The sequence below is a fragment of the Struthio camelus genome, chromosome 2, assembly GCF_040807025.1.
Source record: "Struthio camelus isolate bStrCam1 chromosome 2, bStrCam1.hap1, whole genome shotgun sequence".
Classification (NCBI taxonomy): Eukaryota; Metazoa; Chordata; class Aves; order Struthioniformes; family Struthionidae; genus Struthio; species Struthio camelus.
This window is the reverse complement of record NC_090943.1, coordinates 1,542,349-1,568,589: the sequence shown is the minus strand read 5'-3', so window position 1 is coordinate 1,568,589 and position 26,241 is coordinate 1,542,349. Positions and strand designations below refer to the sequence as shown.

At 60.4% G+C, this 26,241-nt stretch overlaps 3 protein-coding genes and 2 non-coding genes across 15 annotated transcripts in view; 4 read left to right on the top strand and 1 right to left on the bottom strand.

Moving 5' to 3' along the window:
* CCM2 (CCM2 scaffold protein) overlaps positions 1 to 8,598 on the bottom strand; it is a 54,249-nt gene extending 45,651 nt beyond the window's left edge. The window contains exon 1 of one of the 2 annotated variants that reach the window (XM_068934013.1): positions 8,474 to 8,598. In XM_068934013.1, coding sequence (XP_068790114.1) covers positions 8,474 to 8,503 — 30 coding nt within the window. In that variant the 5' untranslated portion in view covers positions 8,504 to 8,598. The remainder of the gene's footprint in view (positions 1 to 8,473) is intronic. The other variant, XM_068934012.1, reaches the window with a different exon arrangement.
* Positions 8,599 to 9,157: 559 nt separating this feature from the next.
* On the top strand, positions 9,158 to 14,316 carry LOC138066246 (uncharacterized). 10 transcript variants are annotated; one of them, XM_068934002.1, is made up of 7 exons: positions 9,158 to 9,374; positions 10,540 to 10,616; positions 11,082 to 11,143; positions 12,491 to 12,913; positions 13,039 to 13,132; positions 13,265 to 13,501; positions 13,843 to 14,316. In XM_068934002.1, exons 1-5 carry the CDS (start codon positions 9,280 to 9,282, stop codon positions 13,066 to 13,068), a joined length of 687 nt encoding a protein of 228 aa, XP_068790103.1. In that variant the 5' UTR covers positions 9,158 to 9,279; the 3' UTR covers positions 13,069 to 13,132; positions 13,265 to 13,501; positions 13,843 to 14,316. The 10 variants fall into 10 exon arrangements, with proteins under 10 accessions (XP_068790103.1, XP_068790102.1, XP_068790109.1 ...); XM_068934001.1 differs by having other exon boundaries at positions 9,174 to 9,374; positions 12,428 to 12,913; XM_068934008.1 differs by having other exon boundaries at positions 9,202 to 9,374; positions 12,491 to 12,576.
* On the top strand, positions 10,667 to 10,800 carry LOC138066407 (small nucleolar RNA SNORA9). Its single transcript, XR_011139845.1, has one exon. It is a non-coding gene; the product is annotated as a small nucleolar RNA SNORA9 (small nucleolar RNA).
* Positions 11,804 to 11,937, top strand: LOC138066406 (small nucleolar RNA SNORA9). The gene has a single exon (XR_011139844.1). It is a non-coding gene; the product is annotated as a small nucleolar RNA SNORA9 (small nucleolar RNA).
* A 696-nt stretch (positions 14,317 to 15,012) lies between the features above and the next one.
* MYO1G (myosin IG) lies at positions 15,013 to 25,806 on the top strand. The gene is made up of 22 exons (XM_068933996.1): positions 15,013 to 15,222; positions 15,771 to 15,979; positions 16,066 to 16,159; positions 16,711 to 16,876; positions 16,974 to 17,027; positions 17,619 to 17,714; positions 17,885 to 18,001; positions 18,693 to 18,899; positions 18,984 to 19,129; positions 19,615 to 19,729; positions 20,189 to 20,359; positions 20,468 to 20,538; positions 21,467 to 21,541; positions 21,766 to 21,898; positions 22,353 to 22,519; positions 22,589 to 22,796; positions 23,141 to 23,364; positions 23,463 to 23,607; positions 23,691 to 23,795; positions 23,924 to 24,037; positions 25,227 to 25,381; positions 25,477 to 25,806. Exons 1-22 carry the CDS (start codon positions 15,128 to 15,130, stop codon positions 25,631 to 25,633), a joined length of 3,024 nt encoding a protein of 1,007 aa, XP_068790097.1. The 5' UTR covers positions 15,013 to 15,127; the 3' UTR covers positions 25,634 to 25,806.
* Positions 25,807 to 26,241: the final 435 nt, after the last annotated feature.

Genomic DNA, 26,241 nt, shown 5'->3' with positions numbered 1-26,241 from the left:
GAGGAGCATGCCTGAGAAGTTCCTGCAGAGCCAAAGCTGGTCAGGATCAGAAAAAACCATTTTGCAGATGGGAGGGACAGAGCTCTCAGGAACCCGGACACAGGCCCACACTGGACAGCATTCACCCGCCCTCCAGAAGAGGAGGGCTGATGAAGTAGCAACATCTGCTGAAGACTTCAGGTATGCAAGGGTAGAGACTGGGACAAAAACATTTCAGAAGACTCATCTGCAGCTGAGGAGCTAGGCAGAGAGGCAAGAAGTCCATGGCAATATCTCGAGGCACACGCAGTGCAATCCCCACCTCACACACCAGGTAGGCTCTCACCTCTTTCTACCCAGAAAGACTTTTGGAATTACTGCCCTGAGGTCAAGCTCCAATCTGCTCGTCTCACTGTGGATGAGGGAAGACTGAAAAAGCCAGAAAGGTGCTGAAAAGGGTTACCACAAGTCTGGAATAGTTTGCGCAACTCAGACCAAGACTTCTTCAGCCTGGGAAAGGAGCTCTCCTGAGGAGGGGCTACTGTTGACCTCCATGAAGTGGTACGGAGAAGGCTGACCAGGATGAGCTGTTCACTGCCTCTCCCAAACCAAGAATGGGAGAAGTGCAGCCATCCTGGAGAGGGTCAGCCAGGGAGGAAGGGGCCATGCTGCTGCCTAACAGCATGCGAGGAGAACACCACCACAGGTTAGAGGCTGGGAACCTAGGCTGCAGAGCAGCTCACAAGCCAACATTAGCTACAGAGACAGCACCATCAGCTCAGCACACCCCTGATCTGAGGGGGGGAAAACAAGCTGGAGATGCACCCCATTCCCACCCACACAAGCAGCTGTGGATAGCCCTCAGCCTGGCAGCACTGGTTTTCAGGCCAGCCTCTGAGTCTCAAGGCAGACCCAAGGCCCTCATGGCAGGCCATCTTATCTAATGGCCGGCTGCTAGAGGAAAGGGCTGTCCTGCTCCCACTGCTGCTGCACACTGCAGCGAGGTGGTGCAGGAAGCTGGGCTGGCAAAAAACAAGCCCCAGGGCCAGTGCCGAGGAAGCAGCAGGAGCTGGGGCAGCAGGAAAGCAGGCTACCCCTCCCAGCAGCCTAGCCACTGTGGATCACCACCCTCCGCAGCAATCCCTCCCTCTGCAGAGGGCTGCAAAAGCTGCTAGAGGTGCTGCCTTACGTCAAGCTCCAGGTCGAGTGACTTCTCTCAAGCCTCCTGTATCCTTATTTTGAGGATCTTGCAACATGTTTGAGACCTGCCAAAGCTGCATTTCCTCCCTGTCCCCTAGAGGAACAGCAGAGCCCCAGCCTCCCCACAGCTCCACATCCAGCAGCAATACATCCCTCCCAGCCACATGCCTATTTAAATAGTAGGACTGCACTTTCCACTGAGCCACAGGAGGCACAGACAGCAAGTTCATCCAGATGTGAACGCTGTACGGACAGCCATGCCATAAACACTTCCCATAGCAGTCCAATCCTTCTCAGGCTGTCTTCAGCATAAGCATCTCATGAACAAGCACACACGAGGCAAAAGCTCCAGGCTCATTTATACCTACAGCTCCCACCCTTGCCCCCCCCCCCCCCGGTCGCCTAGACCCTGAATCCACTGGGAAGGGGTTGCTAGAGCTCACACTAGTTACAGCTGGCTCCAACCGTCAGCACATTTGTTCAACATCCGAGTCAGACAAGAACCTCAGGTTAGAAGAGGTCATCTACTGTGCGAGGCAAGTGTCCTGCCACCACCCCAGGGCTCTGGGGGAAGTGGGAACAAAGCCTCCTTCTGTGGGGCAACATAAGCTGCTGGCTTAAGCAAGTTTTTCCCCCTCATTATAGCACAGCTCCCAGTTCTGTCCTCAGAAAAGGAGAAGGCCTCTGAGCAAGATATTGATGTGAGACTAAAACATGCTCTACAAGGAGAAAGGTGGCATCAGAATTTCAGCTTGTCAACTCTCCGCTTTCACAGTCCTCAACCTAAAAGCACAGCAAGTTCCATTCTTGAAGTAACTGCTTCACAATTGCTCCTTGCTGCAAGTTAGACAAGTACAACAGTGTGGATATTAAGACATCACAAGGTTCACCAGAACTGTTCAAATCTTCAGGTCAAGTGGAAGAGATTTAGCAGCAGCAGCAGGAGGGAGCTGCCACCTTGCAGAGCTGGGCACAAGACCCTATTAAAACCACCAGCTGGAGGCCAGCATGCCAGAGCCCAGTCTCTCCTGCCCTTTTCCTCCCTAGCCTCAGGTTCTGTTGCTAGTCCCCCTTCACCCCACGTTTCCCCTACTCTGGGCTTCAAGTTCAAAAACAAATGGACCCACCTTTATGAGATTCTACTCCTTTTTTCTCCTTTAGGAGATTCTGGCTTCCTCTATCCAGCTTGGAGGTAGGAGGAAGCCCTGCAAACACAAGAGGCTCCCCATTCTGTTTGGGTAACTGGACTGAAGCCAAGAAAAACTACAGGATTGTCCTGCTAAGCCCCATGCCCTAGAGCAAGTCAAGCACAGACAATTCAAAGGAGACCAGCTGTTAAAATCCAGTTTACTGGGTATGCAGGCATCCCTACAAAGACTTAGATCATGAGATTGATAGCCATTTATGAAATGACAAGCCTGTCCCCCAACCCAGAAGCCATCCCTCCAGAGGGAATGGGGATGCCAAATGTATTCATCATTGAATTTCTGAATATAGGCAGAGATTGTAAGTGAGATTAGAGAAATGCTGAGTTGCCCCTGGGGTTTTCCCAAGGAAGCTGAAAGAGCCAGCAACAAGATTTGTCACTGCAACTTTTTAAAGTTTAACAGAATAAGCAATGGAAATCAGGAAGTCTTCGAAGAGCCATATCAAGTATCTGGAGTTGTTCTCACCTACGAGAGCCTCGCTTGGCTTACGTCAAGTGGCGCAGCAGACGGATCAAATGCTAGCTGACGTTTTCAGACAACACGGTAGTCTTGTCTGACGTGGCTGAGGTACATGGTGAACAGTGTTCTAGCTGCAGAACAAGACTGGAGGCTCTGCTCCACGAGCAGGAGAGCCAAGGATAGCCTAATGAATGCTGTTTGAGCTCAGCTTTGTAGAAGCTGGGCATTTTAATTAAACATGCCCCAAGAAAGGCAGCATACAGATCAACAGTTCATAACTACCCTGTTTCCCTTTAGGGCTAGAGGCTTCCCTTTGAAGCTAGAGAAGGAGGTGGCAGGGGGAAGAGATGAGTCTCAGTATAATTTCTGATAGCTCGATCCCAGTGAGCAGTATGTTTTAGCGCACTGTTGTGAACAGCACAAACACTTCAAGTTTGATCTGTCACAGCAAAGGAAGCTCAGAAGCCAGGGCTCTTGCTTTTGTGTTCTCTTATGGAAGAGCAGGTGCCCTCCATACCAGCACCATGCTGCAACGCACAGAAAGAGGCGGCAGTTTCTAGGTATGCTGAGCTGTCTCCTGAGGCCCAGATCACAGTGCCAGCAAGCCAACAGCACCACCCTTAGATCCCACAGCCAGAGACAAGACCAGCCTTCCTTCCCCTGTGAAGCCTTCCCAAGGAGGGAAGTCTGGCCTTCGGATTCACACCAACTCACGAGTGGTGGAGCGAGTCCCAGCACAAGGGACAGGCCAGGAGCAAAAAGGAGTGCTTAGAGAGACGAGATCCCTCAGTTATTCTGGAAGAAAGTTTTACTCCAGATTACTGCTCAAACACCTGCACATATGCACAGGACAGAGAAAGAAGGCTTGTGCTAAGTGTTATAGCACAGCTTCAAAGCAAGCTATAAGGTGACCAAGCCAATATCATGTCAAATGATAGTAACTGGAGCTTTATCACAAGGAATCACCACCCATTCAACCTATATTTTTTATTCTGCATAACGCCTAGCATCTTTAAAATTTTGGAATCAGATCATGGCTGCTACATTAAGTCTTGGAAGAGGAAAGAGCAACCGCAACAACTCAGTCAGCTTACAGGAACACTGTGCACATGCTTTGCTTTAGCTGAAAGACTACAAAACAAGAATAAGCCCTCCATACTCAAAACCATGTTAAAGTCCCAGTAGATGTGTGTGCTTTCATTAGTCTAAAAACATCCAGGCAAGCTAAAAATAAGGATACCGTGTTCACTTGAGCGGCCTAAATAATCTCACAATGAAGTCATGGAATAACCATTCCTAGAGCAATAGATTTTCAAACAGGACTGCTACTTCACTGAAGAGTAAGGCGAGTGCCTTGTCAAAGGCTCACAGTTATCCCCGCATAAACAGACAAAATATTCTCAGGATAGCGTAGGAACTTCAAGAGGCCTTCCAAGCCCAGTGGAATCCTATCCTCTAAGCAGGAGTTCCTACAAAGCTTTGTCTTCCAGCTCAATCCCTCAATATTTTCCTGTATTAAGCCTAGGAGCTGACATTGCTCCATCCAGCTTCAATGACAATCAGTTCCATTCAAGGTACTCAACTCCCTTGCTTCCTTTCAGGAGGTTCTCAGCTTCCCACTCCCTTGTGGGCACCCCACACCAACCAAGAACACCACCTTGCTACTGAAGTTTCCTGGCTTAGCGTGAAGCACACCTAGCAGAGGCTAGAGACTTGCCTTCTCAGTTGCGGCAGGTATTTCCCAGTGATCTAGAATAAAAGGAATTAATAGACCAACTAGCACCCTTAATGTCACCTGGCATTTCAAGCGATTAGAAGTCAGTACCACAGATCAGTTCTATAAGCAAGATCTGGCAATCATTACAACTGCTGCAATAGGAGACCTCACATTTTACACAAAAGCACATAAATTCTGTCTCTAGAAATAGGAAAAAGTGAGCATACAAAGATCTAGAGCATACCTGAACCAGCAAAGTTTTATGCTAACATCTTAGACGCAGCACACAATGAACTATTTTAAGAAAAACATTCAAATACTTGGCCCTGAAATGCCTGAGGAAACCTTGCATCCATCTCACAGATTTGCTAAGATAAGATGCTAAAAGAGCCTCAATAGAGGAGGTCAACAGGACCTAGGAAAATCCTACTCTACAGACCAAGGCATCTATTAGGGTATGCCAAGAAGTTTGCCTCCTTCCTCCCTCCCTCCACCCTTCCCTTTCCAAGAAAGGGAGCATCAGGAACAGTCATCCTAGCCAGAGTCCACAAGGCTTAAGAACAACTGTTCTAAAGCTCCAGATAGTTTCCCACGGCACAACTGACTGCAACAAGCACAGAAGGAAACTATGCAGCGTTTCCTCTTTTAATATTATGGCCAATACCAGAAGAAACGGGCAACTAGAGCTGATGACATGCTCTGGAATTGATCCACTCCTTCCAAAGGAGCTTGAAGCGGACATTTCCGTCTCAAACCTGTTTAACATAGGACTTGCTCTCTACTAAAGCAGTCTTCAGTCAGAGGACATCTAGTCAAATGCAGAATGTCTTGCCACTACTGTATTTGCATTGGCACAAACTGGTTTAGGTGTATGACCAGAAGGAGTAGAAGTAAGAGTCACTGTAAACAAAAATTGTTCAGTAGTATTTCCAGGGCCCCAGTTGCAGCAAATACATCATTTGTCTAAAGCTTGAGTAGTCCCAGCACAGGACTAGGATTTTCTTCTAGAAAAAGTCTTGACCAAGCCTATCATGCTACTACTTATAGGTAGTGCTACGGAAGTGCAATTGCCATATTGCAACCTGCAATCCTGCTGGCTGAGGGCCAGCTACCTGCTTTCTGGCAGGGTTTCACACTGTAGGGTAACATGGGAAGGAGAGTGTTTTCCTAAGAGTCCTCAGGGCTCAGCAGCTGTGAACTGCTGTGGCACAGCAGATGAACATGCCTGTTTCAGCAGCCACGTTAAACTGGCTTTGATAGTGGTCCAAGTTCACCAAAAAGCCACAGGCATAAGTGCTAAGAGCCAATTAAGTACCACTACGAGGGAAAGCGCGGTGAGAAAACTCCTTCAGTCTACATTCTGACCCCAAAGCGCTACAGACCCTAAGATGAAGCCACTACTGTTTCAAGGTAGTGATTCTGGTCCACAACAGAGCAGGGCCAAGTCCAGGTCTCTCCTTGTTTAAGGAGCTACCCTCCTGTAAGTTGCCAAGCTTCTGCAGACTCAGACTTCTCTACAACCAGAGACTGAGGGCATGTCTCAACATTACGCTGCTTCCAAGTGTGCCTACACAGAGAATTAGGGAGAAAGACTCCATGCACACCATCCAGCACCAGATACCTAGTGTGAAACCAAATCCTCCAGCTGCAGCTATGTGCCACAGTAACTCACACGGGTCTTAAGTGAGCCTCGTGGACAAGGAGTTCCCTAAAAGGCAGAAGCCATCAGCCAGAAAGCTTAGACTGGAGTGCTGTGATCGTTTCTGGGCTCACCAGAAGAGACCACAACATGCTGGAAGAGGTCCAGTGGAAGGCCATGAAGATGATTAAAGGACAGGAGCATCTCTCCTATAATGAGAGGCTGAGAGAGCTGGGACTGTTTAGCCTGGAGCAGAGGTGGTTTGGGAAAGCAGGGGCAGATCTTATCTATGTGTATAAACGCTCAATTGCGGGGTGTAAAGAAGGAGCCAGACTCTTCTCAGGGGTGTCCAGTGAAAGGTCAAGAGGCAACAGTCACAAACTGAAACACAGAAGACTCATAGTAAAAGCTCTCTTATGTTCAAAGAGAGAGTGATCAAACAGGTTGCTCAGAGCAATTGTGGCGTCTCCACCCAAATAGATATTCAAAATCCAACTGGAAACAGTCCTGGGCAACCTGTTCTAGCTGCCTCTGCTCCAAGCAGGGGGATTGGACTAGATGATCTCCAGAGGTCCATGCCAAGCCCAACCACTCCAATTCTGCAAGCCTGTGACCATAGTAGCTGGCCACCTCTCCTAAAAGCACCTGGACAGTAGCAGAGTTCTCTCAAGTTGGAGTTCTGAGTAAACGGAAGGTAAATACGTATGAGAAGACAGCTCTGACCTAAGTAATGTCTGCACCCTTGCGTGCTCCCTCTGCTTTCCCTGACCCCAGATTATGTCAGCTGGGGCATCAGAGCTCTCTCATCAATCAAGGCAACCACACAAGCAAACCGCAGGAGCAGAGAGCTCATTTCTGCAAGGCACAAGAACAAACCTGCTTTATTTTTACCAAATAGCAGAAGGCTGTTTTTCAGGGAAGACAAAACAGATTATTCCACTTCTAAAACATATCAGATCTTGTCTATGTACCTTAGTTGAGCACTACTTAAAGCCCATTGCCTAGTGCAGACAACAGGCATTCACTTGTAGCTGTTCTGATATTACTTCTAAAGTTACTCTGCATTCATCCACAGCTTCAGGAGTTGCATGTAGTTTTTTTCTTCTTGAAGCAAGAAGGACTCTGGCTTAAGGCAATGCTACACATCTAGATCACACCACTCTAAGCGGAATCATTTCTATTCCCAATCGCGTTACTAATTCACAGAGATTGCTAGACAACGCAGAGGAACTTAAGTGTTTTTACAAAGCTCTCTCGAGGCTTGCCTTTTACCACTGTTACCCGAGTTTCTTTCCTGGATAGAGCATTGAGTGAAACCTTCAGGATTTGATTCTGTGATAACGACACATGGTAGATCAAGAGAAGACAGACAGAATTTCAAGTTTTATTAGTATTCCGATCACTCCAGATCTTAGCGCTTCAGTAGGAGACTCTGCTGCCACCTTCTGAGAAGACAGTTACTGCAGGTGTCCCCAATCAAGACAGGACTAAAAATAGCTTTCCCCCACAGTTATGTCATCACCAAATTGAGGAAAGGGTTTCTTCATGAAAGAAGAGTCAAAACCAATATGCTCAGGGACCATTGAGAGGCAGGGAGTCTGGTCTTAGCCCTCAGTTTGAGCTCTGCCTCCTCCACATTCACTCTAGAAAAACCACACAAGAGAGGCTTAAACAATAGAAACTAAAGCAGCCCATTTCCAGTCAATGGAAACAGAGCCTGCTGATCTTCAAGGGGCTGACAGCACAGCAGTCCCGACTATAACTGGCTGGCTACCTATATACTACACTTCTAGTTTAGCAGCACAAGTAATAGACTGGTCAACACAGTGCTGTTACAGACAACACACTGAAATTGTCATTAACCAGCTGCCTCATCAGCAGCTTCAGGAGAGAAGCAGAAGGACGAACTCCCTTCTGAGTCTAGACCAATACCCAGACACTGGCAGAGCAGCGAGAAGAGACTCATACAGCCATGGAGCACGGGGGGCAGCAAGGAGGGCGGCCGTCCCCAAGGAGGCCAGGCCGGCGCTGCCTTAAGCGCTACGGCCACACAGAGAAAAAGTTTCTCCGGGGCCGGGGTGAGAGGTCCCAGCCCCGGAGCAACAGCGCTGCCAGGGAGCCGCCGGGGCCGGGCCAGAAGCCACCGGAGGGGCCTTGAGAAACAGCCCCAGCTCCAGCCAGCCCGGGGGAACCGGCCTTGGCGGGGGGGGGGGGGGGGGAGACGGACACCCCCCCCTCCCTCCACGGGAGGGCGGCGCGGCCCGCTCTCACCTTCTTGCCTTTCTTGCCCTCCTCCTCCATGTCTCCGGCAGCGGCGGCCCCGGCCCCCTCCGGGGCATCCCCGCAGCGGCCGTGCGCGCCCGGCCTCAGCGCCCGGCGGCGACGGCCGCGGCCCGCTGGCGGCTCCGCTCCCGCTCCCGGCCGCGGCCCGCCCGGAGCCGCCTCAGCGGCACCCACAACTTTTCAATCCTGCCGCCATCTTGGGCGTCGGCTTCCCGGCGTGCCCCGCGCCCGGCCCGGAGGACTGACGTCAGTCCTCCGCGGGCAGGGAACGCGGAGAAGCGCATGCGCTCCTGTCCCCTCCCCCGCCCGACTCCGCGCGCCTCACCCCGCTACGGCTTGCTCGGCTGGCGGCCCTCCCCATGGCTCCGCCCCGCTGTGGTTCTAGCCCCGCCCCCATTGGTCGGCCCCGCCCAGCTGGCGCTTCCACCTTGTGCTCCCCGCCGAGGCCGGCCAGCTGGCCCCGCCCACATCGGCCTGGCCCCGCCCCTGCACGTGGAGGCCGTTTTCATTGGGCCGCGCGCCCCCTGCGCCCCGAGGCTTGCCCCACCCCCCCGTAGGCGTGGCCGCGCCCGCCTATCTTGGCCCCGCCCCTGCGTCTTGGCCCCGCCCACCCGCCTCAGGCCCCCGTGGTGGGGCGGGCCGGCCGCCATGTTCCCGCTGCCCCACGGCGGCGGGGGAGGAGAGCCCCGAGCCGGTGGGGGGGGGGCAGCTGGGACTGGGAACCGGGCTGGAGAACGGGGCCTGCGAGGAGGAGGAACTGGGCCTGCGTGCCGGAACTGGGACGGGGAACTGGGATGGGGTACCGGGAAGTGGGCCGCGCTGCCTGCTTGGGCTGCTCACCGCGCATGCGCGTCTCGCTCCCGCCCGCTGCGCCGCCGCCGGCCGCCAGGTGCCGCCGCGGTGCGGGGTGAGGTGGGGGGGGGAGCTGCGCCGCGTCGCGCCGAGCGCGTTGACGTCACGCGCCAGCGAGGCCCCGCCCGCAGCCATGGCGGCGGTAGGGGAGGTGGGTGGCGCCGCGGCGCTCTGCCATCCGCCGCCATCGGCGGCCGCGGCCGCTCCCGGGGGGCCGGGGGAGGGCTGTGGGCCCGGCTCGGGGTGGCGGGGTGCGGTCGGGGAGGGGGGCGGCGGTACGGTTGGGGCCGCTTGCCCGCTGGGGGCCCGCCGCGCCCGTGAGGCGCTGTGGGGCGCGGGGCATGCTGGGAAGGTTAGTCCTCCGGCGCGCGTGGGGCCGGGCCGCGTGGGGCCGGGCCGGTGAGTGATGCGTGGGGAGGGGGCGTCACTAGGATGGGTTGGGAGGGGAGTGGGACCTGGGCAAGGGGCTCACTTGCCGAGGAGGGCGGTTTACATCTTCTAGGCCTGGAGGTGGGGGCTTTACCGGCCCGGGGCGGGGGGCCCTGCACCCTCTGGGTCCCTGGGTGGGGTGGGGTCACGGTGCCCACGGAAGGGGAGGGGGGCTCGGAGCCCTCCGGATCCTGTGGGTGGGGATTTAGCAGACCCAGGGGTGCTCTGTGCCCTGCAGGAGGGGTGTGTGATGGGTGGGAGCTCAGCAGGGTGGGTTTGGGGGGGGGGGTCACCGCCCCGGCAGGGGTTGCGCGTGAGCTGCTGGGCGTTGCCAAACCATGCTTGGGGGTCGCCCTTACCAAAACCGGTGGGGGAACGTGCCCTGATGGAGCTGGCTGTGCCCTGGGGGCTGCTGTGGGCCCGCAACCCGTGGCCGCGCCATCAGTGGTTACCGCCGAGCGGTCCCCGTCCCCCCCGTCAGGCTTCAGACACGGCGCCTGAAGCACGTGCAGCGTTGCCTGGGCTCGCCCGTAGGTGCCAACCTGTGTGCTTCCCTGGGGGCGTCTGAGTATCGCCCTAAACGCCCTGTGATTTGCTCGCGAACGCTAGGGCACCCTCTGCAGTCTCCTGCTCCTGCCCCCCTGCTCTAGCACCGTTTTAGCCGTTAGGGGAAGTAGGTTGTTTTTTTTTTTTATTTGTGGCTTCCAGAGCCTTCCGGAATGACGGGCTGCGAAACCGGTACTGTCCTGCCTCACGCTGTTCTCTCTCTGCAGAGCTGGGTGCTCCTCGCCGTCTGGAGCTGCTTTCCGTGCCCTGCCGCGGCGGTGTCTCATGCTGCTCAGCCCCAAAGGTACAGCCTGGGGAAGTTAGACGCGTCCGGTTCCTCTTGTCGCTACCTTTCGGCAAGCCTTCCAGCGTGGCCGGGTCTGAGGTGACCCCGTTCATTCCTGTAGCGCTTGCCAGAGCAGCCCTGGGATGGTTTGAGGCCTCTCTCTGCCCTCCTCAGGCGGAGGCTATAGAAATCTCAGACATGCCCCGTCGCATCGCAGGCAGAGCTGTGCGTTTCACTCACAGTGTCCCCCCAGCTCGAGCACCTTCTCTCTGACGTGTTCCTAGCCCTGTGCCAGCCTTTGGCGCTATAAATGGCATCGCGTGCTGTTGTGGGCCTGTTGTAGACACTCCGGATGTCTGAGCTGGTCTCGTTGCGTTGCGCTCAGGCAGAGCTGAGCTGGGTTTGCAGAGCACAGCGATGCTTCCTTTTCTGGCACTGCCGTTGCTTTTCTTTTGATGACACCCAGCTTCTTTTCCTCTGCAGTTCACAGCCTCCCTGTCTGCTGGCAACCCAGAAGGATGTACGAAGCTGCTGGAAACGAGCAGGTACGTGAAAGAGGTCTGTCCTGAGAGGTTTTTTTTTCCCCATTCCTCCACGTCATTGCAATTAGTCTGTGCAGACGAGTCCGCTGAATGCAGCTGCAAAGGGCCTGCACCCTCTTAAGCCAGCAAACAAACATCTGGCAGGGCTGAAATCCCGCCGGAGGGCTGTGACTTGGGGCGCAGGTCGGCTTGCGCTCTTGCAGAGAATGGGAAGGTCTGGCTGATGCTCTGAGTCGGGGCCCTGCACCCGGGACGTGGTGCTCCATCTGTTCCCGTTTCAGCCCTTGCTCTGGCTGTACCTTTTTGGGATGCAGCGACCCTGGCGGGGACCGGAGCCGAGCTGCTGCGGTCAGTGCGAGGCTTCCCTGCAGAGTTCGGTGGGACGCAGAGAGCATTGGAGCCTGCCGCGTTGCAAAACGCAGCCTGCTCGCTTAATGCGGCCAAGGAAGGCTGTTTCAGCCGCTGCCCCCGCTAAAAACGCATGCCGGGAGTTTTGCTCTGGCTGTGCTGACAGCTCTAGGAGTCACCTGCCCCCAGGCGGTGAGAGGAGCCGCCGGGCACGCCTGGGCAGCCCGGCCACGGCTCTTCATCGCGCCGGCTCACAGGCACTCCGACGGGTCGAATGCCCGCAGCGCTCTGGAGTCTGGCAGCCTCTGTTCTTTGCCGCAAGCCTTCCAGCGTGGCCGGGTCTGGGGTGACCCTGTTCATTCCTGTAGTGCTTGCCAGAGCAGCCCTGAGATGGTTTGAGGCCTCTCTCTGCTCCCTTCGGAGGGAGGCTATAGAAATCTCGGACATGCGTCGTGCGCTGGACCCGTGCATCAGGGAGGGCCGTGTGTCGGTCATCCGGAAGGTGCCCAGCAGCGGCGGGCGCCGCGGCAGAGGTTCCCCGCGAGGGGTCTGCTGAGAAGCCGGCCCAGCTGTCTAGGGCTCTGCGTGGTGTGGAGGCACTGGTGTGCCCAGGCGTTAACTGGGCTGCGATTTTGTCTCCCCTGGGAGCCGTCTGCCCACGCGGGAGGTCTTGCTGCCCTCCTGGCCCTCTGAGGTGCCAGGGGGAGCAGGGCTGCTGCCCTGCCAGCAGGAACGCCTGCCTGTGCGGCCGGGACCGTCGGGGGCTGCGGGGGAACGCAGGGCTAGTGGGGACAGCCATGGCTGAAGGGCCAGGGGAAAGAGGAAGAGCAGCCAGGCGTGGGGAGAGGGAAGCACAGGTCTGCGGAGGCAGCCGGAGGTATGGGTGAAGCTTTCAAGTGAGGTGTGCACGCAGGAAACGGTCTCCTTCCTGCCCTGCAGAGCCAAGAGGATGAGAATGGAGTTTCACTTTGGGTCTCACCTGGGATTGCATCCTGCAAACAGGAGGTGCTTCTCCTCTGCCTGGAAGAAGAGCGTGAGCAGAGAAGGATGAGGAAGCGAGTGAGGATCAGCCCTTCCCGCTGGAGCAGGTCTGGCACAGCTGGAGCCCCAGCAGAGACCCTGCCTGCAGCCTCTGCGCGTGGCTGCAGAGTCCTGCCGCAGCCCTGGCCCGCTCTGACGGGTTTTCCACAGGGCTTTAGATCTCGGTCTCTGCACCTCGGGACTGTGAGGAAGGAGGAGTTGGGTGGCCTTCTGCCAGAGCTGCTCTGCTCTCTGCTCCCACCCTACCTCCGCAACGTGGTTTTCAACCTGCCCCACAAAGCTGCCTGCAGTAGACATGCAATTCCTCAGGTCGCGTGCTGCATCCATGAGCTGCCTCGCAACCTGCAAGCTGTGGGCGAAGCCGCCGTTAGTGCTCTGAGCTGGGTATTTAGCACTTGGCTACGAAGCGGGGAGCTGCTGGCATCAGAGCTGCCGGCCTCTTGCTCTAGAGTCTAGTGATCAAAGAGCTCGGCAAGGGAGGCCTACCTGCTGCTTTCTGGCTTTTTCAGATGCTCCTGCAAAGTGAGAGGACTGCGTAGTCTTAGCATTAACAGAAGGGAAACGCAAAGACCACCTGGGCTGACAGGGAAGCTGCAGCTCCTGGTAAGTTAAAGGTGCTGGTGGCGGAAGGTTTAATCTGTTGCCTGATCTTGCTCATCGTCTGCATTGCTGAGCCCCAGGTTAGCAGAGTGCAGGCGATAAAACCGTCTTTCGCTTGCTCCTCTCGAACTTCAGGAAACCATCTTGCAGCCCACGCTGGAAGCGGGACGTGGAGGGGGCTGCCCTGACACCCGGTACGTGTCCTCTGACTGCGAAGCTGGCTCGGCCCCCTCTGCCTCTCCCCCTGCCACCGCAGTACCCTGTGGGGCTGCTGCTCTGTGACACCAGCTGTTTGCGGAGAGGCCAAACTTGAGGAAAGCCACAGGAACTGAAGACCCTGGAAGCCTTGCTGTGTTGCTCCTCGCTTCAGAGGTAGGGATGGTTTGTGGTCGTTTGAAGTAATGGGAAATAACCTGCTGTTTAAAAACAAAGCTCTGTGTAACTGGAGATGTTTGTGAATGCAAGGATTGCCACATTTCCCGTTGCATGCTGTGCGCTGGCTCTAACGATGGCCGTGAAGTACCAGTTGGGAGTCCTTGAACTTGCGGTTCAGCCCCGCTGCGTGTTTTTGTGCCTTGGCTTTGCTGCGGGGGGGGGGGGGCTGCCTGCGAAGCCCCCGTGAGGGGTTCGGGTGGTCCGGGTGGTCCCTGGCCCAGGCGTGCTGCGGTAGGTGTCACCTGCGCGCTCCTAACGGCTGGCCTGTTCTCTTCTAGCTCTCTTGGGCCTCTGCGACGCCCAGTGCAGCGCTGGGTGGAGGCCTGACCCTGGTCTGGAGAAGCCGCGTGCACTGTGGAAGGGCAGTGGGAGGCAATTCCTGGCCTTGGAGGTCTCCTGGTGCTGGGGACAGACACGCCCAACACAGAGATGCCCTCAGATGGTCTCACTTTGGGCTGCTGGTGCCCCAGTTAAACCAGTAAAAGTCCCAGTGAGCAAAGGGGAACCTTGGAGATTCCCATGACTGGTTTCCTGCCCAGCCCATCAGTCACATTTTGGGAGTGAGAGGATTCACGTGGGGTTCTCTGTGTCCTTGGAGCGCAGATGCTCTTAGCTTAAGAGTGTGGCTGCTCGGCAGGGCACACAGCACTGAGGACAGAGAGGGGAACTGTTGGGTTGCTGTTTTGGGGTACAGTCGGTCATGTTTAATGCTCTACAGCCCGTGGCAGATCAATAAACACAAATTCCTGTTGGCTCGTTGCAGTCCTGCATTCCCTGTGCTATTGCAGGCTCTGTCCTGCTCGGACAAGCAAGTTGTTGGGCAAGGGGGGCCCGGGGCCGATCCCGAGCAGGACCCTGTGATCCCATGCGGCTCCCAGCACCTCTGCCGCATCTCCTGGGCTTTTTGAGAGCTCTTCCAAGGGCAGCTCGTGCCCTTAGCAGGCTTCCTGCAGGGAAGCAGCCCTTCCTCTGCAAGAGGGTCCTGCCCTCTGGGATGGCGGACCAGCTTTCGGGGGGCCCCTGGGGCGCTCAGCGCACTGGGGTGTGGGGCCGGATGCGGCCAGGCACTGCAATGGGCGTGCATGGCGGCGCTTCGAGCGCAGCGCTGCCTCTGGAGGGAAGTGGTGTCTAACCGCAGCCGTTGCTGCGACCTGGTAGGGTGAGGAGGGGTCGAAGCCCTGCCGCCCCTCTACCCCCTTTCTGTGCACCCATGGCCAAATCCAGGGCCCGGGCCCCACTGGTGTCCCTGCTCCGGGGTGCCAAGAGGGTGTCCATCCTCTTCCGTGGGGCTGGGTAGCAGGGTGGCTCTGGTGCACCAAGGGCAAGGTCAGCCCTCGGGGTGCCCCTCGCTCCCAAAACATGGCACTGCTGCAGATGTCCCCTCCAGCCGGTCGCCGGCACCACCCCACCCCACTGTCACCCATGGGAGGTGGTAACGGGGCAGGGCCTTCCCCGACCGGCGCAAAGCACGGCGCCTGCGCTGCTGCTGCCGCTGCAGCTGAAGAAACCAACGGGGCTCGGGGAAGTCCTCACCCTGCGCGCCCAGTGCTCGGCGGGTGCAGCATGGCGGAGCAGGAGAGCCCCGAGTTCGGCAAGGCCGACTTCGTCCTGCTCGACGAGGTCACCATGGAGCACTTTATGGAGAACCTGCGCTTGCGGTACGGGGGGACGCGGCCAGGGAGGGTGCTGAGCGAGCCCGGGGCTCCCTTGGGTGCTCCCTGGGCTGGCGCGGGTGGCCCCGCTGGGTGCCGGAGTCGCTCGTCTTGCTGAGGCTGCGGGCGACGCTGCTTGTCCTGGGGAAACGCGCCGACCCCTCGCCCAGGGGTGCGGGACCCTCGCGCGGGGCGGGAAGCAGCCCTGCAGGCGCGGACCCGTCTGCAGGAAGCATCTGCTGCCGGCGGAGGGAAACTGAGGCACGCCCGCCCGCGCCAGGCTCTGCGGCAAGCCGGTTCGGCTCAGGGCTGTGCCGGCTGCAAAGCCGCAGTAGCGATCAGGGATACGGGCAGGGCGGCGAGTCGTTAGTGCTTCCGCTAACGACGCCCTTACGGTCCCTTGCGCCCGTTCTCCTGGGTGACGGTGGCGCTTAGCCTGCGCCTCGGCCCCCGTCACCTTCCCCAAGGCGCCCGCGGGCGCCGCTCGGAGGAAGAGCCGCTGGCCGGCGGCGGTGCCGCGCGCCCTGCCCCACGGCCGGCCCCGCTGCGCGCAGGTTCTCCCAAGGGCGCATCTACACCTACATCGGGGAGGTGGTGGTGGCGGTGAACCCGTACCGGGCGCTGCCGCTGTACGGCCCCGCCGCCGTCGAGCGGTACCAGGGCCGCGAGCTCTACGAGCGCCCGCCGCACCTCTACGCCGTGGCCGACGCCGCCTACAAGGCCATGAAGCGCCGCGCCAAGGACACCTGCATCGTCATCTCGGGTAGGACGGGCGTGCAGCAGGGATGGGCGCGTGGGGGGTACCCGCGGGTGCCGGCTTCGCCAGCTCACCGCTGCCTCCCCCGCCAGGCGAGAGCGGGGCGGGCAAGACGGAAGCCAGCAAGTACATCATGCAGTACATCGCCGCCATCACCAACCCCACACAGCGCGCCGAGGTGGAGAGGTAGGTCGGGACCCACGGCGCCCGCCCTCAGGCTCCCGGGAGCTGCCATCCTGAGCAGCACCTGGGGCCGGCCGGGTGGTGTGGGAGACCCTGCGGTGCCCCATGCCCGTAGGGGTGGTGCAGGGGTCCCTGGGGTGCTCCATGCCCATAGGGATGGTGATGTGGGGTCCCTGGTGCCCCATGCCTTTGGGGTGATGCAGGGTCCCTAGGGTGCTCCATGGCAGGGTGCAAGGAGTCCTGGGGTGCCCCATGCCCATAGGGATGGTGATGTGGGGTCCCTGGTGCCCCGTGCCTTTGGGGTGATGCAGGGTCCCTGGAGTGCCCCATGCCCATAGGGGTGGCAGGGGTCCCTGGGGTGCTCCATGGCAGGGTGCGAGGAGTCCTGGGGTGCCCCATGCCCATAGAGGTGGTGGTGTAGGGTCCCTGGAGTGCCCCATGCCCATAGGGGTGGTGCAGGGGCCCCTGGGATGCTGTATCCTGTGTCCATTGGGGTGGCAGCGCCCCGTGGCCCTGCCGTGCCGCACCATGCAGCGCCATGCTGGGCCATGCAGGGTGAAGAACGTGCTGCTGAAGTCCAACTGTGTCCTGGAGGCCTTTGGCAATGCCAAGACCAACCGCAACGACAACTCGAGCCGCTTTGGCAAGTACATGGACATCAACTTTGACTTCAAGGGTGACCCTACAGGCGGCCACATCCACAAATACCTCCTAGAGAAGGTGCGAGCATGGGGCGCCATGAGGGGCAGGCGAATGGGTGCCACCGGCACAGCCGCTGTGGCACTGCCCAGCACCCACTCCCTGCTCCTTCTTCCAGTCCCGCATCCTCCAGCAGCAGCCAGGAGAGAGGAACTTCCACTCCTTCTACCAGGTGAGCCAGGCAGGACGGGACAGGATGGGGACGGATGGGATGGGATGGGATGGGATGGGAACAGATGGGATGGGATGTGGACAGATAAGATGGGAGGGGGTGGGGTGTGATGGGACAGATGGGCCTGGATGGCATGGGATGGGATGACGCAGGACGGGACGGGACAGGATGGGATAGGGCAGGATGGGATAGGACAGGATGAGATGGGATGGGACAGAGCAGGGTGAGATGGGACAGGATGGGATGAGATGGGATGGGACAGGACAGGACTGGATGGGGATAGGCTGGTAGAAGCATGTGCTAGGGTCCAAAAGGGAAGGACAGGATGGGGACAGGCTGGGATGGGGATGGATGGGATGAGATAGGATGTGGTGGGAGGGGACAGGACAGGATGGGATGGGATGGGATGGGATGGGACAGAATGTGGTGGGACGGGACAGGACAGGCTGTGATGGAACCAGCTGGGTCCAGACAGGCTGGGCCAGGTCGGGGGACACCGGGCAGGGTGGGACGAAGGCAGGGGTCTGCCTCGTCCCCGGCTGCGGGACTTGGGGGGAGTGACGGAGCCCCATGACCACCCCTTCCCCTCAGCTGCTGCGGGGAGCCCCTGAATCGCTGTTGGCCTCGCTGCACCTCTGCCGCGACCCCGGGGCCTACCGCTACACCCAGGAGGGCACCACCAGCAGCGTGAGTGGCCACAGCATCGGGGAATCGGCCGGGGGGTGCTGTGACACTGTGCCACGCAGCGGGTGATGAATGTGCTGGGGCTCAGCCCCGCTGAGTGCCGGAGCAGGGGGCAAGTGGGGTCCCCAGGCACCCTGACCTCCTTGTGCCACTCTGGCCCCCTCCATCCCCAGGCTGGGGGTGATGACGCAGCCAGCTACAAGGCAGTGGAGGACGCCATGGCAGTGATCGGCTTCACCCCAGAGGAGATCAGCTCCGTGTACAAGATCCTCGCTGCCATCCTGCACCTGGTGAAGTGCATCCTGTGCCATCCCATCCCATCTCGTCCCATCCTGTCCAGTCCTGTCCCATCCCATCCTATCCTGTCTCATCTCATCCCGTCCCATGTCATCCAGTCCCATCCAGTCCCATCCAGTCCTGTCCCATTCCATCCCATCCCATCTAGTCCCATCCTATCCCGTCCCATCCCATCTGACCCAACCCATCCCATCTGTCCCATCCCATCTGTCCCATCCAGTCCCATCCCATCCCATCTCATCCTATCCTGTCTGTCCCATCCATCCCATCCCCCATCCCATCCTCTCCTGTCCCGTTCTGTCCTGTCCCATCCCTGCTGTCCCATCCCATCCCATCTGTCCCATCCAGTCCCATCCAGTCCCACCCTAACCTGTCCCATCCCATCTGTCCCATCCTATCCCATCTCATCTCATCCCATTCTGTCTGTCTCACCCATCCCATCCCTTCCCCTCCCGTCCCATCCTGTCCTGTCCCATCCTGTGCCATCCCATCCAATCCCATTCCATCCGTCCCATCCTATCCCGGCCCATCCCAGCTAGCACCAGCTAGCAGTACAGCCTGATACAAACCAGTACAGCCCAGCACTGCTCAGTGCATCCCAGCCAGGGCCCCTGGCCAGGGTGGCGTGGGGACATCCACATCCATCCACATCCATCCTCCAATGGTGCGTCCCGGGGGTCCCAGGGCAACGTGACGTTTGTGGCTGAAGGCGAGACAGCGGCGGTGGCGGACGAGGGGCTGCTGGCGGTGCTGGCCAAGCTGACGTCCACGGCGCCGGGGCGGCTGCAGCAGGCGCTGCTGGCCCGCACCGTGGCAGCTGGAAGCGGCGAGCTCATCGAGAAGGGCCACAGCGTCAAGGAGGCCGCCTACGCCTGTGACGCTTGCGCTAAGGTTAGTCTGGGGACCAGGTGTCCCCAGCCTTCTGGGGGATCATGGTGTCCCCAGGCCAACCCTGATGTCCCCCGCCGTGCCCAGGCCATCTACGAGCGGCTCTTCGGCTGGATCGTGGGGCGCATCAACGCTGGCATCGAGGCGCAGGACTACGATGCCCGCCGGCACGGCAAGAGCACCGTCATCGGTGTGCTCGACATCTACGGCTTTGAGATCTTCGACACCAACAGGTGACCCGTGGTGGGCCGAGATGCAGGGACCTGCCCAGGGCCTGTGTGGCTGCAGCAGTGTTATGAGGGATGCGTTGAGGGGACAGGGACACAAGGGAGGCACTGAGGGGACAGGACTACAAGGGACATGTGGAGGGGATAGGATCCAGGAGGGACACATAGAGGGGACAGGACCACAGGGAACATGCGGAGGGACAGGGACACAGGGAACACACAGAGAGGACAGGGATACATAGAGGGGATGGGACCACAAGGTCCACGTGGAGGGGACAGGACTTGGGAGAGATACATGGAGGGGAGAGGGCCACAAGGGACATGTGGAGGGGACAGGACCTACCAGGGACATGTGGAGAGGACAGGAGCCAGCAGGGCCACATGAAGGGGATAGGGACACTCAGAGGGAACAGAACCACAAGGGACATGCAGAGGGGACACAGCATGGGGACAGGGTCATGCGCAGTGGGGACTGACCCCGCTGTCCCCAGCTTCGAGCAGTTCTGCATCAACTACTGCAACGAGAAGCTGCAGCAGCTCTTCATCGAACTCATCCTGCGGCAGGAGCAGGCCGAGTACCAGCGTGAGGGCATCGCCTGGCAGAGCGTGAGCAGGGACACGGGGACACCAGGCCGTGGGGGGCATCGTTTGGCAGACCATGAGTGGGGATGCGGGGACACAGGGGGCATCGCCTGGCAGAGCATGATTAGGAGGGACATCAGGGAGCGCAGTGAGATTTGGGGGGGACACTAGGGAGGGCATCATACGGCAGAGTGAGATTTGGGGAACACCGGGGGTCATCACCTGGCAGAACATGATTTGGGGGACACCGGTGGGGATGTCACCTGACAGAGCAAGATTTGGAGGGACATCAAGGGGAAACATCACCTGGAAGAACGTGATTTGGGAGGACACCAGGGAGAGCATCGCGTGGCAGAACGTGATTTGGGGGACACCGGTGGGGACGTTGCCTGGCGGAGTGAGATTTGAGGGACACCGGGGAAGACATTGCCTGGCAGAGCAAGCTGTAGGGAAACGTGGGCACCCCTCACCCTGTCCCTGCAGATCGAGTACTTCAACAACGAACTCATTGTGGAGCTGGTGGAGCAGCCGCACCGGGGCATCCTGGCGCTGCTGGACGAGGCCTGCCTGGCGGCGGGCACCGTCACCGACACCCTCTTCCTTGACTCCATGGACACCCGCCTCGGCCGGCATCCCCACTACACCAGCCGCAAGGTGCCCATCGGCTCCTGGGGTGCTGCGGGGGGCAGTGAGTGGGGTGGGGGTGCGTGGTGGCCCCAGGTACAGGGCCGTGGGGTCTGACTCCCCGACCTCTCTGCCCAGCTCTGCCCCACCGACAAGACGATGGAGTTCGGCCGGGATTTCCGCATCAAGCACTACGCTGGAGATGTCACGTGAGGGGGTCTGGGGGGCCATGGGGCATCTTGGAGGGCTGTGGGACCATAGGGGACTATGGGTATCTATGCGTGTTATGGAGCTATGGAGGGCCATGCGGAATCATGGTGGGCCATGGGGGCTATGTCATGGGCTGTCACGTGTTATGGGGCTATGGGGGGCCATGCGGGGACAGGTCACAGGGATCCATAGAGCGCCATGGAGGGCCAAGGGAACATAGAGGACCTTGGTGCTATAGGGGGCCATTAGACACCACGGGAGACCACATGGGACCATGGATAGCCATTGGGCCATAGGGGACGATGGGGAACTATGGGAGTCCATGAGTGGCCATGGGGCTGTGGAGGGGCCACGGATAACCGCAGAGGGGCATGAGGGCCATGGGGACCATGGGTGGCCATAGGATCACGGGCGGCCATTTGGGCCATGGAGGGACATGGGGCCATAGGGGACTGTCAGGGTCCGGGGGGGCCATGGGGCTGCACAGAGAACAATGGAGGCCCTTTGGGACCATGGGGGCTATGGGGACTATAGAAAGCTGCTGGGGGCTATGGGGAACATGGGAGGCTATTTGGGACCACAAGGGGCTATGAGGGTCCTGGGAGACCTTGAGGGGGCATTTGGACCTTGGGATGCTATAGAAGAATGGGAGACCATGGGGCCATAGGGTATCCCCAAGACTCCCGCGGGTGCTCCCCAGGGACATGCCCCCTGACACCTACCTCACCTCCATGGGGCTGGCCAAGGGCCTGGGGCTGGGTGCTCCTAGCAGCCCTTGCCTGAATGGGAGGTTCCCAGCCCACCAGGCCCACCGCAGCCAGGGTCGGCGAGGTAGGGCTGACCGGACACCTGGGTCCCTCAGGACGGGATACAGCTTGCCCCAGGGCTGGCTGGCAGAGCCCCCAACACGGCAACCCCCTCCTATAGGTATTCAGTGGAGGGTTTCCTGGACAAGAACAAGGACACGCTCTTCCAGGACTTCAAACGGCTTCTCTATAACAGGTTGGGGACAGAGCCTGCCTGGGACTGGGCACACGGCCCGGGGGGGGGGGCCCAGAGGGGACTGACATGGGGCTGGGCACATCACTGAGGGTCAGAAGGGGCTGCTCTGGGGCAGGGGGGCAGAGTCACAGGGTGGAGAGCACTGCCGTGGGGCAGGAGCTCAGCCCTGGGGTGGCCACAGGGTGCCCAGTGCTGCCAGCTTCATGCCAGTGCCCTGTCCCCAGCGCCGACCCCGTGCTGCAAGCCATGTGGCCTGATGGCGAGCAGAGCATTACCGAGGTCACCAAGCGCCCGCTCACCGCCGCCACCCTCTTCAAGAACTCCATCGTGGCCCTGGTGGACAACCTGGCCTCCAAGGTAGCATCCCAAGCCAGCTGGGCTGTCCCCAGGCCGGCCTGGCACGTCTCTGCACCATCTAGACATGTCCCATGCCAGGCTGGCATATCCCAAAGCCAACCAGGTGTCCCGGTGCCAGCTGGACATGTCACCATGCCAAGCTGGCATGTCCCCATCCTAGCTGGGCTGTGCTCATGCCACCTGGGCACGTCCTGGTGCCAAGCTGGCATGTCCCCATACCAGCTGGGCTGTGCCCATGCCAGCCTGGCATGTCCCTGAGCCAGCCAGCCACATCCTCGTGCCAGGCCAGCGTGTCCCCATCCCAGCCGAGCTGTCCCCAAGCTGGCTGGGCTGTCCCCATGCGATCCCAGCCCCGCATACCCAGAGCCTCCCGGCTCCAGGACACGAAACCAGCCCCGACGCGGGGTGCAGGGCCGCACGGGAGGGGACACCCGTCACCCGCGTGTCCCCACAGGAGCCCTACTACGTGCGCTGCATCAAGCCCAACGACGCCAAGTCGCCGGAGCTCTTCGACGAGGAGCGCTGCCAGCACCAGGTGGCCTACCTGGGGCTGCTGGAGAACGTGCGGGTGCGGCGCGCCGGCTTCGCCTACCGCCAGCCCTACGACCGCTTCCTGCTGCGGTACGGCCACCCCAGCCCTCAGAGCCCCCCGAGCCCCCCGCTGCCAGCTGACGCCCGCTCTGCCCCCAGGTACAAGATGACGTGCGAGTACACGTGGCCTAACCACCTCATGGCCACCGACCGGGAGGCCGCGCAAGCCCTCCTGGAGCAGCACGGCTTGCAGGATGATGTGGCCTACGGCCACACCAAGGTCTTCATCCGCACGCCGCGCACCCTCTTCTGCCTCGAGCAGGCACGGGCACAGCTCATCCCCATCATTGTCCTGCTGCTGCAGAAGGTGGGCACTGCTGTGGCCGGGGGGGACCACCCCAGGCTGCACCGGGGACACGAGTTGGCTTGGTCTCAGCACGGCCATGGACCAACCCAACTTGGGGGCGACGTGGCCACGCTCTGCTACCGGGGTGGTCGTTTTGGGTGCCCAAGGTCTGGGTTGACCCATTGAGCTGCAAGGAGCTGGATTGGGTGCCCAGCCAGTGGCACGTCACCCCCCTCACCGGGGACGGGTTGGTGGCCGTGGACCTGAAGGCCTTTAATGAAGGGCAAGATGGCCTCCATCGCCGTCACGGCCCCTCCGGCCGGGTCCGAGGGACGGAGCGCAGCGTGAGCCCCGGCGTTTTGCAGGCCTGGCGCGGTGCCCTGGCGCGGAAGCGCTGCCGCTACCTGCGTGCCGCCTACGCCATCATGGGCTACTACAAGCGGCACAAGGTGAAGTCCTACCTGCTGGAGCTGGTGCGGCGCTTCCAGGGCGTCCGCGCCATGCCCGACTACGGCAAGAGCGTGCCCTGGCCCGAGCCGCCGGCCGTGCTGGCCCGCTTCCAGGACAACGCCAAGCTGCTCTTCCGCAGGTACCCGCCGGATGCGCGCCCCGTCCCGCTCCGCTCCCGCTCCCCGGGGTCTGAGCGCGCCGTGTTGGTCCCCCCGCTTCCACCCCGGCTCCTTGCAGGTGGCGAGCGAGGCAGATCGTCAAGAACATCCCACCCTCGGACATGGCCCAGATCCGGGCCAAGGTGGCGGCCCTGGGGATGCTGCAGGGGCTGCGCAAGGACTGGGGGTGCCAGCGGAGCTGGGCGCGCGACTACCTCTCCTCGGTAAGGGCTCGGCGCGAGCCGAAGCGGGGGGCACCCATGGGTGGCGGTGGCCCGCAGGTACCCCACCGCGCGTGTCCCCGCAGGCCACCGAGAACCCGGGGCTGGCGCTGCCCTTCGCCCGCCGGGTGCAGGCGCTGCGGGACAAGGTGCGCTTCGGCGCCGTGCTCTTCTCCTGCCACGTCCGCAAGGTGAGGGGGGGGTCCCACGTCACCATCCTCCTCCACCACCCATCCGCTGCCCCGGGTGGCCCCCCCTCCCCCCTTTCTGGGGGTCTCCCACCCTCTCCGGGTGCCCTCAGCCCGGCTCTGCCCCGCAGATCAACCGCTTCAACAAGAGCTGCGACCGGGCCATCCTGCTCACCGACCAGCACCTCTACAAGCTCGACCCGCGCCACCAGTACCGGGTGATGCGGGCGCTGCCGCTCAGCGTGGTGAGCCGTGGCCCCGCACCCTGCCGTGGACGCCCGCGCCTGGCTCCACATCCGGGTCCCCAGCTGCCGGGGTCCCTGGCTCCTGGTGTCCCCTGTGTCCCCCGTCCCTGAGACCTGGCTCGCTGGGGTCTCTTGCTGCTGATGTCCCAGTGTCTCGGGTCCCTGTTTCCCGATGTCCCGGCTCCCGGGTCCCTGTGTCCCAGCTCCTGGGTCCCTGGGGTCCCTGGCTCCTGGTGTCCTGGTGTCCCTCTGTCCCTGGCACCCAGGTCCCAGTGTCCCTGCCTCCCAGTGTCCCAGCTCCTGGGTCCCTGGAGTCCCTGGCTTCTGATGTCCTGCTGTCCCAGGTCCCTGTATCCTGGCCCCTGGTGTCCTGACTCCCAATGTCCCAGGTCCCTGTGTCCCAGCTTCCAGCTCCCTGGGGTCCCCGGCTCCCAGAGTCCCAGCTCCTGGGTGCCTGGCTCCTGGTGTCCTGCTGTCCCAATTCCCTGCATCCCAGCTCCCAGTGTCCCAGGTCCCTGTGTCCTTGCTCCCAGGTTCCTGGGGTCCCTAGCTCCTGGTGTCCCAGTGTCCCAGTTCCCAGTGTCCCAGTGTCCCAGGTCTCTGTATCCCTGGCTCCTGGTGTCCTAGGTCCCGGCGTCCCAATGTCCCAGCACCCTGTATCCCCAGCTCCTTGTGTTCTGGGTCCTGGTGTCCCAGCTCCCAGTGTCCCGGTGTCCCAGCTCCGTGCATCCCTGGCTCCTGGTGTCCTGAGCGCCATTGTCCCAGCTTCTGGTGTCCCGATGTCCTAGCGACCTGTATCCCTGGCGCCTGGTGTCCTGGGTCCCGGCGTCCCAGCTCCCAGTGTCCCAGCTCCCTGCATCCCCGGCTCCTGGTGTCCTGAGTCCCAGTGTCCCAGCTCCCAGTGTCCCAGCTCCCTGCATCCCCGGCTCCCGGTGTCCCGGGTCCCAGTGTCCCAGCTTCTGGTGTCCTGATGTCCCAGCACCCTGTATCCCTGGCTCCCGGTGTCCCGGGTCCCAGTGCCCCAGCTCCCGGGTCCCTGGGGCCCCTGGCTGCTGGGGTCCCAGTGTCTCTAGTTCCTGGTGTCCCGGGTCCCTGTGCTGTGGACATCCACAGCACGGTCCGGGGCAGCGGGGCATGCCACGGCCCTGGATGCCCGCGCTTGGCCATGACACCCGCGCGTGGCCCACAGGTAACGGGGCTGAGCGTGACGAGCTGCCAGGCGCAGCTCGTGGTCTTCCACACGCAGAGCCACGACGACATGGCCGTGTGCCTGCACAAGATGCAGCCGGCGGGGGACAACCGGGTGGGCGAGCTGGTGGGCGTCCTGCTGGAGCACTGCCGCACGTGAGTCCGGGATGGACACGCATCCCCACGGCGTGGCACGGTGCGGCATGGCACGGCCGCCCCGGCGGCACCGCGCTGAGCCCGGGCTCTTGCAGGACCAAGCGGGAGCTGCAGGTCCGCGTGTCCGACTGCATCCAGCTGAGCCTGCGTGGCCGCAAGCGGCTGCTGGCCGTGGAGACCCGTCCCGACGTGACTGCCCCCGATTTCAGCAAGAGCCGTGATGGCTTCGTGCTCTACTGCCCTGGCAGATGAGGGGGGCCAGGGCGGGCCGGGGACTCGGCCGGGGCCGCTTCACCACCACCAAGGTGCTCCTTGTCCCGCTGCAGCCCCGGGGACAGCGTGGCCCCGGCCCCATGGCCCCTCGCTGCCCCCGGGACGTGCCAAAGCCTCTGTGCACACTGGGAATAAAGAGCCCTCGATGGGAGCGTGGGAGTGACCCTGCCTGGGACCCCCAGCACCCCCAGCATGGTGGCTGGGGTTTTCCCAGTGGCCCCCCCACCAAAACTTGGGCCACTGCTAGCCCAGGGCATGGGCTGGGCAGTGGGGGCCTAAAATTGGCTGCAGTGGGGCAGGACTGGGCTGGGGAGGGATGGGGTGGTATGGGGTGGGGAGGATGGAGATGGTGCGGGATGGGATGGGATGGGATGACACGAGACGGGATGGGATGGAATGAGATGGAATGGGAGGGGAGGGGAGGGGAGGGGATGACATGACATGAGGTGGGATGAAGTGGAATGAGATGATGAGAGGAGATGGGATGAGATGGGATGAGATGAGACGAGATGGGATGGGACGGGATGGGATGGATGGAGATAGTTATGGTATGGTATGGGGTTGGGTGGGATGGGATGGATGGAGAT

Excerpts from the sequence above, each read along its gene's own strand:
- LOC138066246 (XM_068934001.1), top strand. The coding sequence starts at position 9,280 with ATGGGGTACCGGGAAGTGGGCCGCGCTGCCTGCTTGGGCTGCTCACCG. Across the intron at positions 10,617-11,081 it reads CATGCTGCTCAGCCCCAAAG|TTCACAGCCTCCCTGTCTGC; the intron begins GTACAGCCTGGG and ends TTTCCTCTGCAG. Across the intron at positions 11,144-12,427 it reads AAGCTGCTGGAAACGAGCAG|AGCCAAGAGGATGAGAATGG; the intron begins GTACGTGAAAGA and ends CCTGCCCTGCAG.
- MYO1G (XM_068933996.1), top strand. The coding sequence starts at position 15,128 with ATGGCGGAGCAGGAGAGCCCCGAGTTCGGCAAGGCCGACTTCGTCCTG. Across the intron at positions 21,542-21,765 it reads AAACGGCTTCTCTATAACAG|CGCCGACCCCGTGCTGCAAG; the intron begins GTTGGGGACAGA and ends CCCTGTCCCCAG. Across the intron at positions 22,797-23,140 it reads TTGTCCTGCTGCTGCAGAAG|GCCTGGCGCGGTGCCCTGGC; the intron begins GTGGGCACTGCT and ends GGCGTTTTGCAG.